The sequence below is a fragment of the Pipistrellus hanaki genome (genome assembly GCF_964339955.1).
Source record: "Pipistrellus hanaki genome assembly, chromosome: 1".
Taxonomy (NCBI): Eukaryota; Metazoa; Chordata; class Mammalia; order Chiroptera; family Vespertilionidae; genus Pipistrellus; species Pipistrellus hanaki.
The window spans coordinates 175,269,763-175,289,054 of NC_140503.1; the positions used below are offsets into that span (position 1 = coordinate 175,269,763).

General features: G+C 34.4%; 1 protein-coding gene across 36 annotated transcripts in view; it reads right to left on the reverse strand.

Moving 5' to 3' along the window:
• Nucleotides 1-19,292, reverse strand: part of ADGRL3 (adhesion G protein-coupled receptor L3) — a 723,514-nt gene that overhangs the window by 69,037 nt on the left and 635,185 nt on the right. For all 36 annotated transcript variants that reach the window (XM_084885599.1, XM_084885586.1, XM_084885612.1 and 33 more), the window contains 2 exons: nt 13,387-13,596; nt 10,637-10,857 (listed from right to left, as the gene is read on the reverse strand). In XM_084885599.1, the coding sequence (XP_084741725.1) occupies nt 10,637-10,857; nt 13,387-13,596 (431 nt within the window). The remainder of the gene's footprint in view (nt 1-10,636; nt 10,858-13,386; nt 13,597-19,292) is intronic.

Here is a 19,292-nt window from a genome sequence, read left to right on the forward strand (position 1 = left end):
GTGCTTCTGGGGTTGCAAATGATCCTTAGCATCCCATGAAGTTGATTCATGACCCAAAAGTAAATTATTAATCACTTAATTTCAGCTACATTTAATACTCCCCCAATTCGTAAAGCCTCTGGGAAATTACATTTTCATTCTCCAGGATGACAGGAAGACAAAATGGAAGTGACTGGTTATGAGAAAGATTAATGTAAATTTTGAACAAATTACATTTGATGTTAAAAATCATATCTTGAATTATTTGCCATTTTCCCATATTTGAGCCATGCTTTAAAAATAAAATAGCTCCAGTTGAAACTATTAAAGAGTGATTTGCTAAGTGGTCTAAAACTGCAAGTCCGAAATATGTAAATATAGTGTGGGTGTTTTTTTTTTTCTTCAATAAAAGTGTTATTTAAATCTCCAGAATAATGAAATACTAAGAAAAGCTATGAAGAAAGGAATTTGTAAATGTCCATCAATAGGGAAATAGGTTAATAAAATGTTTTTCATTCATATGATGCGAAGTTACAAAACAGTTAAAAGAAAAGAAGTAACTCTTTATATCAATAGGATAGGTCACAGTAAATTAATTAATATATAGGTCACTTAAATTAATATATATATATATATATTAATTTAAGTTCTTTATTGTTTAATGTATTACATAAGTCTCCCTTTTCCCCGAATTGACCTCTCTCCAGCTGTCCCCAACCCCTAGCATATGCCCTCACCCCCTCTCCCATCTGTGTCCATTGGTTATGCATACAAGTCCTTAAATTTAAGTGAAAAAGTAACATGAATAATTTATACCACATACCTTTGAAATGTATATATACATGCCTAAAGCAATACATTTTTGAAAGATTCATATATGTACATAATATTCTTCTAAATGAAAAGGGGAAAATAACCAAATTCATTTAGTAGTTGCCTCTCACATGAGAGTAGAGAGGATTAGATATACATGGATCAAAAGGACTTTAGCCATATGTTTTGTTTTAATAATTCCTGAAAGCAATGTGTCAAAATTCTAATAGTCTTAACATTTGAGTGGTACAGACCCAGACAGTGTAGCTCAGTGGTTGAGTGTCAACCTAGGAACCAGGAGGTCACGGTTTGATTCCTGGTCAGGGCATATGCCCAGGTTGCAGGCTCAATCCCCAGTGGGAGGTGTGCAGGAAGCAGCTGATCAATGATTCTCTCTCATCATTGATGTTTCTCTCTCTCTCTCTCTCTCTCTCTCTCTCTCTCTCTCTCTCTCTCTCTCTCCTCTCTAAAATCAATAAAAACATTTTGAATTTTTTTTTCTGGACTTTAAATTTATAAAAGGTTTAAAGCTACTATTTTTAAGCAAAAAAAACCCCCAAAACCCACATTCCCTGAAAAAAATCAACACAATTTCAAAACAATAAAATATAGCCACCTTCTATTAAGTTAAATATATGCAATGTAATTTGAATAGAAGTATCATATTTATACTCCAATAAGAAATTGACTACAAGTTCATGTTTTTACACAGACAGATAATTTCACTTTATTTAAAATAGCCATAATAATAATCCTATTTGAAAAAAATATATTAGGGAAACAATCATTACTTAAACTACCAGCCATTATTTTATTTGAGTAATTGGTCATCTTTTTTGTGCCATTGTTCAAGAAATTGGGCCACAGAAAATAAGACTGTGATGCTGCCAATAAGCAGACACAGACCAGAGAATGGAAGGTTGAAATATGAACACTGTCTTCATTTTGATAGAGGCTAGTTTGTTACCACTCTAATAGCAGTGTATACAGTCGGGGTGGAGAAAGAGGAGGGGCAATATTTACGGGACCCTAAATTCTCAACAAAGACCGCATTTCCCCTCAAGATAAGAACAATAGAGGACAAAGCATAAAGCATAGACATTTTCCCAGATTAGAACACACACACATACATACACACCAAAAATGTTGCCGAATGTATAACATGATACAATACTAATGTTACATTTAAGAATGAATGTCAATTGTACAGACCCTGTCTTTTGTAGCTCAAACACGTTTTTGATACCTAACCTGAGAACTAAAACACATTTTCAGCCAATTCTTTCAAAATGAAAATGTTTCAAGAACTTCTGAAAATGTTCTTATGAAGTTTAGGGTTTTCTTAGGAAAAAAAAAATTAAATTACATTATTACAGAGTATCTTGGCCTAAGTAGGGAATTTCAAATTATAAATAATCTTACTAAATGTTTTGTTAATATGAAATATTGTAAATTTTAATCAAATAGTTAAATTTTATAATTATAATGCTTTACTTTAAAAAAACACACACTGTCTCAGCTTAGCAAATGCTTTATCTGGAAATTTATGTGCTTTGGCATAGAGGTCTTTAAATGTGGAAGTGACATCGCTTTAGAAGTTACTATTTTATCTTTTAAGAATATTCTTCAGCATCTCTTTGCTACGATAGATTTAAGTTCCCCTTGGAACTGAGCAGTGGAGGAGGCAATGTGAAACCCTTCAAAGGCACTGGGTAAATGGTCTTCCCTGAGCAAGGCCTGGGCTTCCCTGTCTTCTGAAAGGCAGCGTGGCATGGATCCCTTTTCTAATTTGATTGCCATATGGCCACACCTGCTGTTGTTTTTGGCCACACGCTGGCTTTCTCAAAGCTTTCTGAATTTCCTCTCTTTCCTATTAACTACCTGTGTGATTCCCTGTACGAAGGGGGTGTGTATTACCTGTATGTTATGTGACACAGAGGTGTATGTTACATGCCTGGGCACATATATCCCACTTCATAGTATTCTATAAGCCCAGGGCATTAATGTCACTTGAACTTGAACGCAATGCAAAATCACTGGTTAAGGCAAGATAAGGCCAGATTAGTAAAATGAATACTAGAGGAATTACTAATTGAACTAAGCTCAATAAAGACCAGCTTGCAAATGGCCAGCTAGACCTGCTGTTGAAGAATAGGATTTATCTGAAATGTGCCTTTATCCACAAAGCTGCATTTAATTTGTTAAATAATTAACTTTAACAGGCCATTCTTGTTTAATTTTTAAGATGTCTATTTCTTTTAAAAAAGAAATTCAATCATGTGTATAATCTATAATTTATGTTTATACAGTAGTACATGCCAATAGAGATGACATGAAGTTGAAATAGCATGTTTATTTGAAGCAATTGATAAAAGAAAATTTCTTGTGATACAGATATATTCCAGAATTCAAAGGAGCACTTGTCATATACATAAACCTTAAGTTTTTAAAAATGTGGTCTAATACAAAGATGTCATTAAAATTATTTTTATAGCATTTTCCAAATTATGGAAGCAGCATATATTATTATATGTATAATGAATTCTTACTGCATTAACACAATTGTATTATTTTAGCACTCTAAAGAAATGGAGCTAATCCACAGGGATAAATTGTTATTTTTTTTCCAGAATTATTCTCCTTCCAAAATAAATAAACATCATTACAAATTAAATGGTAAAGATGTTGATATCTGGATTAATCTATAAAAATGTCAATTACTAATCCTGCAAATACCACCTTCATATTTACTCAAAGTGGAGAAAAATTAAACAATGAACCAAATTAATTTCTCAAAAAAAACAAAAAGGAAGCCATATTCCTAAAGTTTATTCTCTTCTACTAGTTAACTACATCTCACCATTTTATTATCATAAGTCATTAATGATTTTGTGTTTAGAAAAATGGTTAGGCCAATTTTCGCATGTACATATATATTAATGTCACCAAAACATATGTTTCACAATGCTTTCAAGTACTATTAACCAAATGCAATTCCTTCTTCAAAGTTAGCTTGTTTAATGTGGTACCGTTAAGATGCTTTGGGATATTTTATTTTCTTGCCTATTTAAAACACTCATCAAAGTAAACATTTAACTATGGCCAGTTTTCCTGATATAATGTAAATTAAGAATGGTATTTGATTCATCTTTGATAGGACCCTAAATCACAGACTACACTTTCCTTGGTGAGTATCAAATGTACCAAGTAAACAATTTTTGGTCAGTATTAGACAGTGAATTTATAAGGCTTAATTATACTAGGTTGCTTATGAGATGTGTAAAGAACATTACCTTTTTGTCTATAGCAGATGCAGATCTCTATATTTGTCCTACATATATAGGGCAAGATTTAGAGAGAAAAAGAGGGAGTCAAGCTAATTGGGGTCAGAAAGAAGGAAGAGTAAAAGTGACAGATACATACTTGAAGCAAAGTTACCTGAGTTCTAAGCTTATTGTATAATATAACTAAGAATTTGTTGTTTGTTTGTTTTGTTAATCCTCACCCAAGGATATTTTCCCATTGCTTTTTTTAGGGAGCGTGGAAGAGAGAGGGAAAGACAGAGAGAAACATTGATGTGAGAGGAACACATGGACTGGTTGCCTCCTGCATGAGTCTGGGCCTGGGAGAAGCCTGCAGCCAAGGTATGTGCCCTTGAGCTGAATAGAATCTGGGACCCTGTGGTCCATAAGCCAACGCTCTATCCACTGAACCAAACCCGGTAGGGCTGTTAAGCATTTTTGAAATGCCATTGTCTTCACAGCACACTCAGGCATCACCTTGAAATACTTTGAGAACAAGTGCATGAACTGGAGCAAAGGTTGCAGAGCAATGCAAGAACAGTGTGTGATCAGCAGTAGGTCAAGACCAGCATTTGTGGCCAAGCTACAGTTTTGGGTCTTAGGATTAAAAACTAGCTCCTATACATCAAATGCAGATCATGCTATCTTCATGTTATTTAAAAAAAAATGTTATTAAGAAAAAACAAAACCAAGCGTTTCATTATTTCTTCAGCAAAATACATCCTACATTTTTATGGTGGACAACAAAGGTTAAGAATAGGATTCTGTTATAATTAGTTAAAAGTAAACATTGGAATTCTGATAGTCCCATGTCACTTAAATTAATGTTCAACTTCATGGCCAATACCTAAATGTACTAGTAAATAACATGACAGAAGTCCTGATGTTCTCTGATACAGTTCTCATACAGGTAACTTCTTAATGCAGAAAATTAGGCCTAACCAACAATTTTTATATATGATGATTTTTTAATGTCCATCCATAGGGTTCCTACCGTGTTTCCCTGAAAATAAGACATCCTTCGAAAATAAGACCTAGTGCATGGAAAGATAAGACATCCCCTGAAAATAAGACCTAGCGCAACTTTGGGAGAAAAAATATAAGACACTGTCTTATTTCCGGGGAAACAGGGTAGATGCCAAAATGATGCTACAATAAGACCTTGATTTCTACTACACATACACATAAAACATCTGTTGGCCTTTAATAAAACAACATATAAACATGCGGCTGCACTCCTCACATATATATTGAATGATTTTCTTGATATATGTCAGTAAAAAATACTTCTCTATTATCTGTACTATTTTCCACTGGCCAAACTAGAGTCAAAGATATCTGGTGATAATATATCAACAGGTAGATGTTTCACATCAATGAAATGTTTTAAGTAAGAATATGTTACATCATATAATAATAATCTTAGAGAAATATTCCAAATGAATATATACTTTTCTATGGGTGGGTTGCAGTGCTAAGAAATTGTGAAACATATTAAATAAAGCTGCACATACAGCTTGCAGGTAAGTTCAATGTTCCTTGGCTAGGGATCTTTCTAGTATTTCTAGAAATCAATAATCACTTTTCTACCAAATGACTAAGCTACTTAGATAATGATAATAAAGAAATATTGAGAACTACCTTTTTAAGAGCTGTTCTTAAGCTAGTGAGCTGGGGAGACAAATCTGACTTAACAGATGATTTATAATAATTTTCAGATCATAAAATTTGATTTCAATTATTTTTAAGAGCCTGGCTATGCTTTTAGTCTTCAAGGATGTTCTGATCCATTATAAATGTTCATGACCTAATCGACATCTTTCAGAAACCCCTTACCAATTTTCGAGCCCATATGTTAACTCTTTGGCTATTATCCAGGCTTTACTTCTTTTTAGTATACCCCTACATGGACCCCATGTCCAGTCCTTTTCCAATCTACCCATCACATTAATCACTGCTCTTTCGGTTACATATTTAGATTACAAAGTAGGTGCTATAAACTATAAATTTGATTTTCTTTCCTTTAAAGAAAAATTAGCTACTTCAACTGTTTGCATTTTGCATTGAGGTAATTAAATGAACTGATAGTGTTCAGGTCATAAAATCAAAGTATTTAGCACTGAATTTCCAAACCTGTCCTGTTTGAATTATTGGAACATCAGTGCCAGTCTGTGTCTTCTCACAGTATTACTTTAGGTGGAATCACTAAGTGACCATACATAACGGTATAAGTGAAAGAAAGATACAGAAACCAATAAAATGTAATGCCAATTAATTATAGTGTGATTTAGATCTGTGGTCCACATTTTGGGATTTAAAAAAAGTGACTTTGTTAATATCTGATTGTTGTGATTAGATGTTATTCTGATTAGATTCTCAATAATATCAGTACAGATAAAAATATTTCATTAATCAACAGCAGAAAATAATAGTAAGAATCTCTTATAAGCAATGCAAATTGATGGCAAACTATGCAACTTCTCAAAATCACATTATGTGTTCTTTGTATGTGAAGACATGTTTTGTACATAATGATCAATTTAACAGCCCTAACAACATTTCAGAGTGAACCATATCCTAACCAATCTGCCAAATGGAATAAGATAGTTACCTCTGTCTGTACCAAAAAATATTTAACCTACAAAAATAATTTTATCTCCTACCATTGGTATGATTTTCTACTTTTTAGAAATGTAAGCTATTGTCATTATTACAGATTTCAGAGAAAAAAACCTCATTGTCAGTATAATAAAGTACAATTATGTACATTAAGAGGAGAAAATGGGGAGACATACCTATTATTTAGATTATTGTAATATATTGAATAGTTTTCTTCTCTATGCATTCTAAGCAGTTGAGACTAAGGAGTAAAATATTAATAATAACGAAATTCCAAAAATAAATGAAACAGACTTTCAAGGCATAAAAATAATTAACCTTAAGAAAAATGTACAGAAAATGACTGATAATATGTGTCTGAATTCTTGCTAATTCCAGCTTTTTTAAGACTGTGAAGTATACATATTTGTGATAAAAATTCTATGTGGCACAGAGGAACATTGGCAAAAACAAACCCTGAGTCCTCGAGAGAGCAGAGTTACATAAAAAACAAAATCATGTGAAGATGAATAAGCAGGGCGTGAAAAATGCCAGTTGAAATGAACAGAAGCTGGAACAACAAGACATATTTAATAATAAGGAACAAGATGTATATGCAGACGGCCTTCAAGTTGTGTAAAAACTCCTTGCTTACATTTTTCTTTGGGAAGATTCTTCATTAAACTCTTGATGGAACATGATCCACTCATTTCTGTTCCTCAAGTAAATGAAAATGACTGAGTGATGTTTCTGTTTGCAATACCTGCTTCCTCAACGGGTAAAGCAGCACTGCCCAGACACTGGACTGTGTGAATTCCCACAGGGTAAAAGTTAAGCAGCTTCTTTCATGGGTTCTAAAGGTGCTTCTGTGGACAGTTTATTTAAAAGGTGCAATGGAGACATTAAGTGTTCTGTGTCTGTGTATGACAGAATGTGAATGCAATTTTCCCTACCCTTTTCTTTCCTCTACCCTCCTTTTTATCTTTATCTGTTTTGCTTTTCTTTGGGTTGGGAAAAAATCATAATTACGAACCAGAACTATTAATAAAGCTTGTTTTAAATCAGTGCCTGGGAAATAAATTAGCCTCTATTCCCACACAGTCATAATGTCAGTAAATGAAGGCTTCCAGTTATGGTGCAGGAAATTAAAGCAATGATGGCCAAAGCTTTAACTAAGTCACAAGGGACCACACATTATTGATTCTAAGAAAAGACAGATTCCTACTACCCAGAAAATGACATCTATCTCAAAATAAATGACTAAAACACAAAGCAAACAAGTTGAGTCAGTTCCCTAACAGGAAAATTTGAAAATATCCAAAGAGAAAAAAAAATCAACATAAAATATAAATAGGAGCAAATCAGTAACTACAAAAGAATGGCTTAAACACAATATTGGAAATAGTATAAGGTGACAAATAAGTATATCATTCAATTTAATACCTTTGAGAGGAAATTTGTTCATTACAATGTAAAATTCTATGACCTAAAGGGATCTACTGCTAATGGGTTTCTTTTGGGAGTGAAGAAAATATTCTAAAATTAGGTAGCAATGTTGAATGTACTAAATACAGTTGAATACTAAAAACAATTAAAGATTGAATTTTATAGTATGTAAATTATATCAACAAAGGTGATTTAAAATAACACAACATTCTGTGATCTAAAGTTAGATTAAAAAAGAACTGCTGCCCTAGCTGGTTTGGCTCAGTGGATAGAGCCTGGGTCTGCAGACTGAAGCATTCAGGGTTTGATTCTGGTCAATGGCACATGCCCAGGTTGCGGGCTCCATCCCTGTAGGAGGTGTGCAGGAGGCAGATGATTGATGATTCTCTCTCATCACCGATGTCTCTTTCTCTCTCTCCCTCTCCCTTCATCTCTAAAATCAATAAAACTATGTATAAAAAGAATTTCTATTAGTTACATGTAGACAAATAGCTTTCTATAGGCTGTCACTGTACCCAAGAAGAAAATCCAACAGAAGTGAAATGGTCTTCTTTTAATGGTATTGTTGGGTCTCTGCATCAACATATATTCCATATGAACTACACTCCCAATAAGTCTGGAGTCCTCTTCTCATTGTTCCCGCCTTAAGAATCCTTTCTTCTGAGAAGCAACCTGCTTTATCACCAGCATATTCAGGCTGCTGATTGATGGCGAAAAGGCATGAAATTTAACTTATTAACTTCTAGAAAAATTGATGTCATCTAACTTCACCCAGTCCTCCACTACTGCTTAAAAATCATTTCCCTAATGTCTAACTGGCTCCTTAACACATTTTTTATAATCATCTTCATGTCCACATGACCTCATCTGATCACTCATCAAAAATTCGCATTGATAAAAAGAGAAGTTCTTCCACTTCAAAACTGACCTTATAGTGTGGGGCAAACATAGGTTTACAATTGTACACATGAAAAATAATACAATAATGAATAAATAATAATACAAGAATAAACTGTTTCACGGAATCACAACTGTAAACCTTCATTTGCCCCACCCCATGTATTTTCTTTACTTCACATTCACCTCAAAAATAGTTCATTTTATCATTTCAAAACATCCTAAGTTTAGCCAAGATAAACTTGACTTGTTTTGTCATACATTTGCTACTATCAAGCTCTATAATTATGGGCAAGGCAATTAACTTATCTGGTCCTTAGTTGTTTTCATCTGTAAAATTATTATCTTGGACTTGGTGAATAGAAAAGACACTTTCAGTAATAAATCAAGCTTTTCTTCATCTTATATCCAATCTGAGACCTTTCTACCACTCTAGAACCTTCCCTTTCACTCAGCCCGTGTGTGTGTGTGTGTGTGTGTGTGTGTGTGTGTGTGTGTGTGTATTCAATATATATATTGAATACAAATGAGACATAAGATATTTTGTCTAGGAATCTCCTCTTATCAGCATGATGCTTCTCACCCTTAGACAAGGTTGGGATTTATTTTTTAAAAGCCTTTCTTTATTACTATTATCACCTGAGTTAATATTTTCACTATTTCTCAATCAAACTTCTTCAGGGTACAGATAATACTATGAAGACTACTCTTTATTAGCTTATCTCTTTTCACACCTTCCAATTTGTCCTCTGCTTCTAGCACTTTATCAAAATAGTTGCTGCAAAGGTCAAGTGATTTTTCCTCACTGCTTATCCTATGTGAGCTATCTTTGACATAAAACACTATGGTTTTGAAACACCATCTTGAAACTTCTCATTTTCCCTCACCCCAATCTTGTACTTTTCTTTCTAAGGTTCTGGTCACCTGTTGTCTTTTCTCTTTTTTTATGTTCAATTCTCAATCCTCAACACAGGACCTAAATGTGAGTATTCATCAGAGATCTATCTTGGTCACAGTTCTAATTTTTTCCTATTGAAACTTTCATTCATTCTGAGGATGCCAACTGTTGTATTGGTGTGGATTACAAAACTAGTTTTCACTGAGCACTGCATATATCTCTCACCAATTTGAAGTTATACTGAATATGTAGACTCCCTATGCTCCCATAGTCTTTCTTTCTGTTAATGACAGAATTGTCTCTCCTGTGACTAGAAATGACATGCCTGGAAGAAGAGAAGCCATCAATATCAGGGCTGGCACTGCCCTTTGAAAACACAGGTCATCAGAGCTAGTTCTTCATTTGACAAATGTCTCAATGCTCTAAAAAATATTAAAGCAATGCTCTTCTTATAATGACTCAAGGTTATGACTTACATTTGAAAAAGTTCTGCTGTTTGAAAACCACATCATACTGATCCTCAGGGCTATATTTTTCTTTTTTTTTACAAAAATTCTAACCATGAATTGAATGATCCCTATGTGCTTCTCCAGTTCCTTCATGCATTGTTGTGAGCTGATAAAAAGGCCTTAGCTTCCAAGAAAATTCTGTTACTGCAAATAGATTCACAAGGAAAGAAAAAGGAAAGAAAACAGCAACTCACACTTTGTCCGTGCCGTAACTCCTGTAGTCCACGGCCGCGGACACGGCCACGATGAGCGCGGGCATGCCGTAGCCCACCAGGTAGAAGTACTTCCTGCGGGAGTGCTCGCTCTCGAACACCTCCACCAGCATGATGTAGAGCTGCACGCCCTCCAGGAACATCCAGGTGAAGGCGGCCAAGAAGAAGAAGTGTAAGAGGGCCGCGAACACGGCACAGGCAATCTAGGCAGAGGAACAGAATGAGTCAACTTACTGCTCAATGAAATGTCAGCAACTGACATAAAATTAACATAAATATTTATCCATACTGCAGTGAAGAGAAAGGTCTGCAGAAGAATAAGCTGGGTGAAATTCTTAAAATTCCGATATTAAAACCTAATTAGATAGAACCTCCCTTTGGAAACTATAGTTAGCATTTTACTAATGGCTGGTGGATGACAGCCTAGCATTATAGTAAAGAAAGATGATAATATTTAGGGGAATGTTCTAAAGAGCCTACCGATAATTATTGCTGAGATTAGTCTAACGATTCAAAAATAAACCTCAGATATTTCTTCTCTTGGCCATAATTGTGTATGCACTAATGTATAAATTGTTAGAAAAATACTAAAAACAAGGATAATAAAGGTTCTTTACATTAAATAAATAAAATTAATTGCAGCATTTTGTAATTGATTATTAATTCATTACTATTACTTCTAATTTGTTTCTTCCCTGTCTTGTTTCAGAAAGGATCTGTGGCAGCATTGGGAAATTCATGCTACACATGTATAAAATTAGATCAGCTTAAAATAATACACAAGTGCTTTTTCTCCCAGTTTTTTGTTATTGGTCAAAAAAGGCAGCCAATAGTTCAAAACTGCTTTAACTACATTCCTTGGCATATTTTATTTTTATTTATTTATTTTAAAAAATACATATTTACTTTATCTGTTTTTAATCCTCATCCAAGGAAATGTTTATTGATTTTTTGAGAGAGGGAGAAACATTGATCTGTTGCCTCACATATGGGCTGTGACCAGGGATCGAACTGGCAACCTTGGTATGTGCCCCAATGGGAAATCGAGCTGCCACCTTTTAGTGTATGGGAGGAGGCTCTAAACAACTGTGCCACCCAACCAGGGCTCTTTGGCACATTATGTAAGGTACTACAAGTTTCAGCTGACCATCTATTAATTTTCTTATGTGAGTTCTGGAAGTTTTAACTCGGGGTAGGGGAGGGGGTCTTCATTTCTTATAAAAGTCCCAACTAAAATCTATAGCTCCTACTAGAAAGAGGCAGCACATTTATAGAAATTATCAAATTAGTATGGATTCAATGATGAGTATGGTCCTTGAGAATGAGACAAAGTGAGTCAATTTCTTTGCATTAGAGAGGTGACAGGGAGAGGGAGGTGAGACAGTCAAATGTCAGAGGGCTACAGAGAAAGCAGAGCCTACCCACTGTGGGGGATGCAGGAGAGGACAGCTGTCCGGCAATAAGCATATGGACAAGTGGAGCTGAGCTGGACCCTGCTCAAGGTTTCATTTTAATCATTGTTATTTCTGCTCTTTGTCAGAAATTAGTTTTGCTCTGTATGCAACATTTGGTGAAGTTTACCATATTTTATGTAACAAGAATAAGGTTTCTAAATGAAAAGAAATAATGGTGTTTGAAGTGCAGGTTAAGAAGAAGTAAAATGATTTCTTTATGGAAAATATAAGAGTTTTCCATTTCTTGCTTTTTAGAGTTAGAACTTCAACTATTAGTTTTTGTTAACAGGCTGCTTTACTTTTGGTGTGAAAGCAATGTGTAGTTTGATTGCTTATTCACATGTATGTGTTTATGGGAAAAGCTGTCACATTTGTATATGATAACCGATAAAAAGTATAATCAGCATAATTGTCCCCTTTACAGCCATTAATCATGAATGTGTAATCACAAATACAAGTCCAACTGCATTTTTATTATAAAGTTCTCCATACATTAAGTGAATGAATTATTGATTATGCCTATTCTGAGTTTTCTAAAAAATAGTTTTCATTTGCAGTTTTAGTCATGAAAACAAACTTTTCTTATATGTAAGGACCTCACAAAAAATTATAACTGGGCATGAAGTCCATTTCATATATTAGCTATTATCTGTTATTCATATTTTCTTTTTGGTTTTACCAAGAACAATTGGCTAGTACAATTCCTTTTTCCCATCCTCCCTCCCTTCCTCACTAATTTTATGTCTTAATATCCTTAAATGTAGGTAGTAGTAAAGTAGGAAGTTGGCACTTAACGATGTGAACAGAACTTGAGCAAATAAAACTTGGGAAGAGTTAAATATTATAAAAATTACATACAGTGTGAACTATTTTTCAAAACATGTCAATTAGAAAAACTCATTGAGGCACGCCATTTTTAATACAATGTCTATCGTTTTTAAATATATTATAAACTTTAAAAAATGATAATTATATGTTAAAAATGATACCCCTCCATTCCCCAAAACATTTTACTTAACTTTCTTATTATTCAGCTCTGTAGTTTTTTTTTGTTTTTTTTTAAAGGGGGCGGAGCTATTAAAGATAGATAATTCTTGAGAAAGATAAGTTTATAAACAGAATTTCTGAAGAAATGTACTCTCATACATGCATAACATTAGCTGCTTCTTTATGACAATGGGGTATGAAAAGGGGAACAATGAATAAGATCTGACAGTATCAATCTGAGATAACTGGAAGGGGAGACATCCTTTATTCATGTCAATGGAAGCTGCTTACTGGTTGGTCAGTTCGGTTGATCCCAATCAGGAAGAGCAGCTCTGCTACAAAAAGGCTGATGCAGAGGTTCTTGTGGATGGTGTTACGGTCACTCTGGAGCCCGCGGAAAAAGCAAAATGTGAAGATGCAAATCAGGAGACAAACAAGGGACAGCAAAATTCCAACCCACGTGATCACATCCAGAAGAAGGTCATGGACCGCGTCACTGTGCTGGAAACACAACAGAAAAGCAGTAAGTTGCCTTTATGCATAACTGATTGCAAAGAGTTATAAGGGCCTGAGGTATAATTTTAATAATTCACTAAATATTCTCCACTTAGACAATGAATAAGACAATTGTTTGGGTTTTCCTGTCCATAGGTAAAATATTTTATATTTTCTCTGAGGTCTACATCAGTTTGGTAGTCAAGGATGTCAATAATGTTTACCAAATACATTTTCAGAATATAAATACTAATTGAAACAAATAAACTTAAAGCTGGCCAAGGATTTTTTTAAAAAGCTTTTTGTTTTTAACCCATATCACTTTTTGGGCTTATTTCTTGACAACTCCTACTATGGAAATATTTTACTTCAAATTAAGCTATACTCTTAACACTGTGGTATCTCAACTGAAAGGCTTTTTTAATCATCGGGGGATTTTTACTAAAAAAATATAGTTCCTCTGTCCTACCTTTGTCCTATAAATACTTGATCAGAGTTTCCAATGTTGAGTTTAAAAAAGTATGCCTTTTTATAATCTTCCCCAGTTAATTCTGGTGAATGACCAACATATGTGTACCATTTATTTAGTGGAAGATCTAAAAGAATGAGGATATTCTGGGATTTAAATTCATATTGAATGGCTTAAGGAGAAAAGGAAGTTTGATCCTTGAAGGGTTTTGCATGAATAAAGACCGTTATACACAGATGGAATATAAGCATTCAGAGTGACTATACCCGATAACAGCATAAGATAGATAGCAGTGCTAAGAAAAAAGTAAAGGCTCATGAAAACTTCTGTATGAAACTGCATTTTCTTTCTCTATTGAAATAGTCTGTAAATTCCATACCTATCATGTTCCTTGGTCTATCAACTACCTCATTTCTGTACTTGTTCTAAGGTTCAAACTCTATTTGTACCCTGTGGTAACATTTCTACCCTATGGTAATTGGCCTCCACTAGAAACCACTTCTGTGAAGCTTTAGGATTTTAGTGGACCAACACCTCAGTGCGCCGAGATGTTGGAGCATAGGTGAGACATGATCTATGACTGTCAATTCCTCTTTTCTTTGTAGGTTTCTTGAAAAGCCTTAAAAGACTTAACTTTCATCAGCAGGACAACGAATAAACAAATAATAGTTTATAGAATGATAGAAAGAGTAGTAGGAAATCAATGTTCTGTATATATATGGTCACACACATGGATACTTCTAAAATATCTAATAATATATATTTTTAAATAAAAAACCATTTGTGCAGCATGATACTACTAGCTATGTAAACTATCAAAATACATAATTGGCATTCATTTTTATGGATGTATGCCTCAATACTAAAAGAATAACACATGCATGGGGAATATTTTAGTAGAAAGCAAAAAAGATGTGTTTTTAATTGACACCTTTTTCAACTGTAATCATAAAAAATAGATTTTTTATTTAGAATGAAAAATACTTCATTTTGTTGTCTTCCACAATGTCACTTTCCCCCTAAATAAATATCCAGGTTTTTCATTTTTACTTGTTTTTATTCAAACTTCACACTTTTATGTTTTATACAAACTTCATATAAGGTTATTCTGAATGTGAAAATTCTTTTTACAACCTAGGTACTGTGCTGTAACCTGAATCATAGCACTTCTCATATTGCCAGATATGACTTCACAGTTGTTATTTGATAAAAAAAAAAAAAAGGGAAAAAAAAAAAGAGAAAACTCTGCTAGAACACTGTCAATGAAACAGTTTTGAAATATTCCTGCATAACTCTAGATACATTTCTCAGAAGGAGCTCAAATCAAGAAAGAAAACCACATGAAATTTTGCTTTAACGGCATTGTTCTCCAGGGGATGCCACTAAAGTGGTGTTGGGTCTCTGATAGCTTAAATTACTTTTACTGTTTGAGAGCGGAGCGTGATCCGTGCTACCTGGCTCCCTGAACAGAGGCCTATCTGCTCTCTACTTTGACTCAAAAGAAAGATGCTGTGACTGAGGATCAAGCACCAACCTTCAGCACAGCAGTCTTCCCTAATGGGGAAAATGGCAGGTATAATACATTCTCCAATGTATCCTAAAGACCAAAAATACTTAAAGGGGGGAGAAAAGAGAGAGAGAGGGGAAAAAAAAAAGGAACTAAAAACTCCTGCTTTTCTCTGAGTAACTGCATTATTAGAAATGTATTTACTTGACTCAGTGCCTTCATAGGTCCTTCAGAACCCCCATGAAATTATTAATAGAAGAATGCCAGATGCCAAAACATTGTACAAGAAGTACGTAGCCCTCGAAAACAAAACAGTATAGTGATGAATTAAACTTTCAGATATGACTATCAAGCTCAGAAAACATCACTACCAACACCTTGTGTATACTCAACTGGGAAAGCAGCATTCTGAATGCAACCCACAACTAGAATGTTATTAGTAACACAAAGGGACAGAACGATGGAGGTGAAATGCTGATAAGAGCTGTTAATATAGCCTTCTTTTTTTAAATATATTTTATTGATTTTTTTTTTTTAACCAAAGAGGAAGGGTGGGGACAGAAAGCTAGAAACATCAATGAGAGAGAAACATCCACCAGTTGCCTCCTGCACACCCCCTGCCAGGGATGTGCCCGCAACCAACGTTCATGCCCTTGACTGGAATCAAATCTGGGACCCTTCAGTCCACAGACTGGCACTATCCACTGAGCCAAACCGGTTTCTGCAATATAACCTTATTTATAATAAGCCTACTAGAACTTCCAGGGGTCCAAGCCATGAAAAGAAACACATCCCCTTCAAGAGGATGTCCAGTTGAATAAAACTCATGGGTATAGTTTTAACAATGTGACATGGATCAAGTACTGTTTTTCTATTTCCAAAGTTCCATGTTTGTGAGTTCCACTATGCAACTCAATTCCCTATTACATGAACTGTATACCACTATGTGCCTTGAGATATTTTAATCTTATACCTTATTAATATACCTCACCACCCAGTGCTGGGCTTAACACATAAAAAAATGCTTGAAAATATTTGGGTTTGAATGATTATCATAATACCACTCAGACCAAGAGCTAAATCCTCTATGTCAGTATAGCTTTAACATCCGTTTAATCTCAATTGTTTAAAAAGGTATGAAAGATTCTATGTCCAAACTGAGCTCCTAATCTTATCCTGTTTCACCACTCTCCACTTTTCCAAATCTGCTCTTCCCTCTGTTTTCCCCATTTCATCGAACAGCAACTTCATTCTTTACAGCGTTCCAGCCAAAAACTTAGGAGTTACATTGATTCCTCTCCTTCACACACTACCTTCAGTCCATCAGAAGATCTTGTAGGTCCTGCCTTCTGATTCTCACAGCTTCTCATCACCTCAACTGCACCAAATTAGGCTGAGCCACCAGCCACCAGAGTTTTTTTTTTTTTTTTTTTTTTTTAAATATATCCTCTTAATTGATCTCCTTACTTTAACCTTCATATCCCCCCCTTCTACGTTCACCAGAATGGAGAGATTTTTAAAAATATATGTCAGAGAATATGATTCATTACTGAAATCACCCAATGTCTCCATCCATCCATCCATCTAAATAAAAATAAAAACCAAAATCTTTACAAAGGTCTGCAATATACTATGACATCTGTACCCCTGTGCCTAGTTTCCCATATTCCCCTTTATTTGACTCATTCTACCCCAATTGGCCTACACTATTCTTTGAATATATCAAACACAGTCTAGCCACAGAGTCTTTTGCACTTGGTGTGCCCTGGGCCTAGAATGTTCTTCCAAAAGATATCTGCATGGTTGACTTGCTACCTTCCTCCAGTCCTTCATTCAAAGGTCACCTTCTCACAGAGGGTTTTCCTGATTCACTCTATCTGAAATTGCAAGCAACTGCTCCCCATTCTGATTCCCTCCATTAGTTTTCCTGAACTATTTTTTCTCCTTAGCACTTGCCTAAAGTATAAATGTATACTTATTAATATTTCTTGTTTATTGGTTGTGGCCTCTACTAGAAATATACTCCAAGAGAATAAGTTGTTTTATTGCCTGTGATTACCAATGCATCCCCAGCCCCTACCAAAAACTGTCTACTGAAAAAATGAGTATCTCTTTAACTATCCTTCTCTTCCGTAATGGATTTAGGTTATACACTAAAAGTTGCATCATGCTGCCCAATGTACAATTTTGGGGACATTTGGTTCTTCAAGCACTTGCTCTAAGAGCTTGAGTAAAAGTTAAAGAAAATTAGAGCTGAAGAATGAGAAGATTGTTACAATACTATCTTCATATATGTTGAAATGTCAAGGTATCAAACAATTATGGCAATAAAGGTAAAACTATTTATGGAAGCAAGAGGACTGCAGAGTAAGTCTTAGCATCTACAGACATGAATTTAACTTTGTCACTCCAAGTTTGCAATTGTTATCTTTAACAAACTGTTTATGGGTTTCACTATCAGAAGCCTCAAACACATGGAGATAAAATAACTGAGGCTTCATGTTACTTTGACAAATATACCTTTAAGTACGTTTAATGAAAATAAGACCAAATTCATGGAATAGGAAAATGTGTATTTTGCCTCATGATTTTCAAATAATGCAATAAGAGTTCACCAAGACTTTTTGTGGAAATCTGAATGTTTCTAACATTGTTGTCCAAAAATCAAATCAGTAAACAATATGGAGAATGATATTTGACAAAGTTTTCATTTTAATTGCATAAGTGTTTCCAGATGGGACAAAATTATATGCATTAATTTTGGATCCCTCTGGATGGTTTATTCTTTTTTTTTTTTTAAATACTTTTAGAAAGTTGCACTTTCCAGACACTGCTAACACTATCACCCTATAATAATTATTAACTCTGGGCAAGTAATAATTAAGAATCTGTTTTACTTTCTGCATAATAATATATTATTTTAATGTTGAGTCAAATTTGTTAAAGCACAATAATATGAATTTTAATTTGCCTTTTAAACATATCTTATTCTGAAATATTTGTAAAAAATGAGTGTTGTTTTTTTCCTTTTTTGCAAACATAAGCACTTGCTTTGCTACTATTGTATCAAATGAGTATTAAGTCATTGGTTTGATTTGTGAATTTCACTGAAGCCAGTAAGGTTAGGAAAGGCCTATTTTCTGAGAAATGTGACATGAACTCTGTGAAATAAGTTCCTAACATTGCTCTGCATCTTGGGAACCATGTAATCAGACACAAAGGTCACCCTGCAAATGCTTGGAAAAATAAAGGGCTAATGGTCAGAGGAAATTTGAATTTACTTGTCAAAACAGGATAAAGGTCAAAGTTGAGTAACAGTAAGAAGAACAGTATGACTGCATTTCTTATAATTCTTATAGGAAATTAACCAAAAGAATTCGGCAACAATTTTCAAACTTGTGTCAAATTGGGGGTGGGGGGTGGGGAGCAATCTAAATATTTTCAGGCTTTAATTGCTAAGAGAGAAATACTGGCAAAGTAAGATCACATAAAAACATTCATATCCAGTTGTCCTCTGGATTTAATAAAAGGTATTCAGCAAATCTCTTTGATATCAGATGCATAGCATAGCATGCCCTAAGTTATTGAGATTTTTCTTGCTTTGAATTTTTTAAAATTTATTTTTATTTTTGACACTATTACAGATGTCCCCCCTTTCCCACCCTCTTTGCCTACTTCCTCCCAGCCCCCACCCATCTCCCCTGGCCTTCACCACCCTGTGGTCTG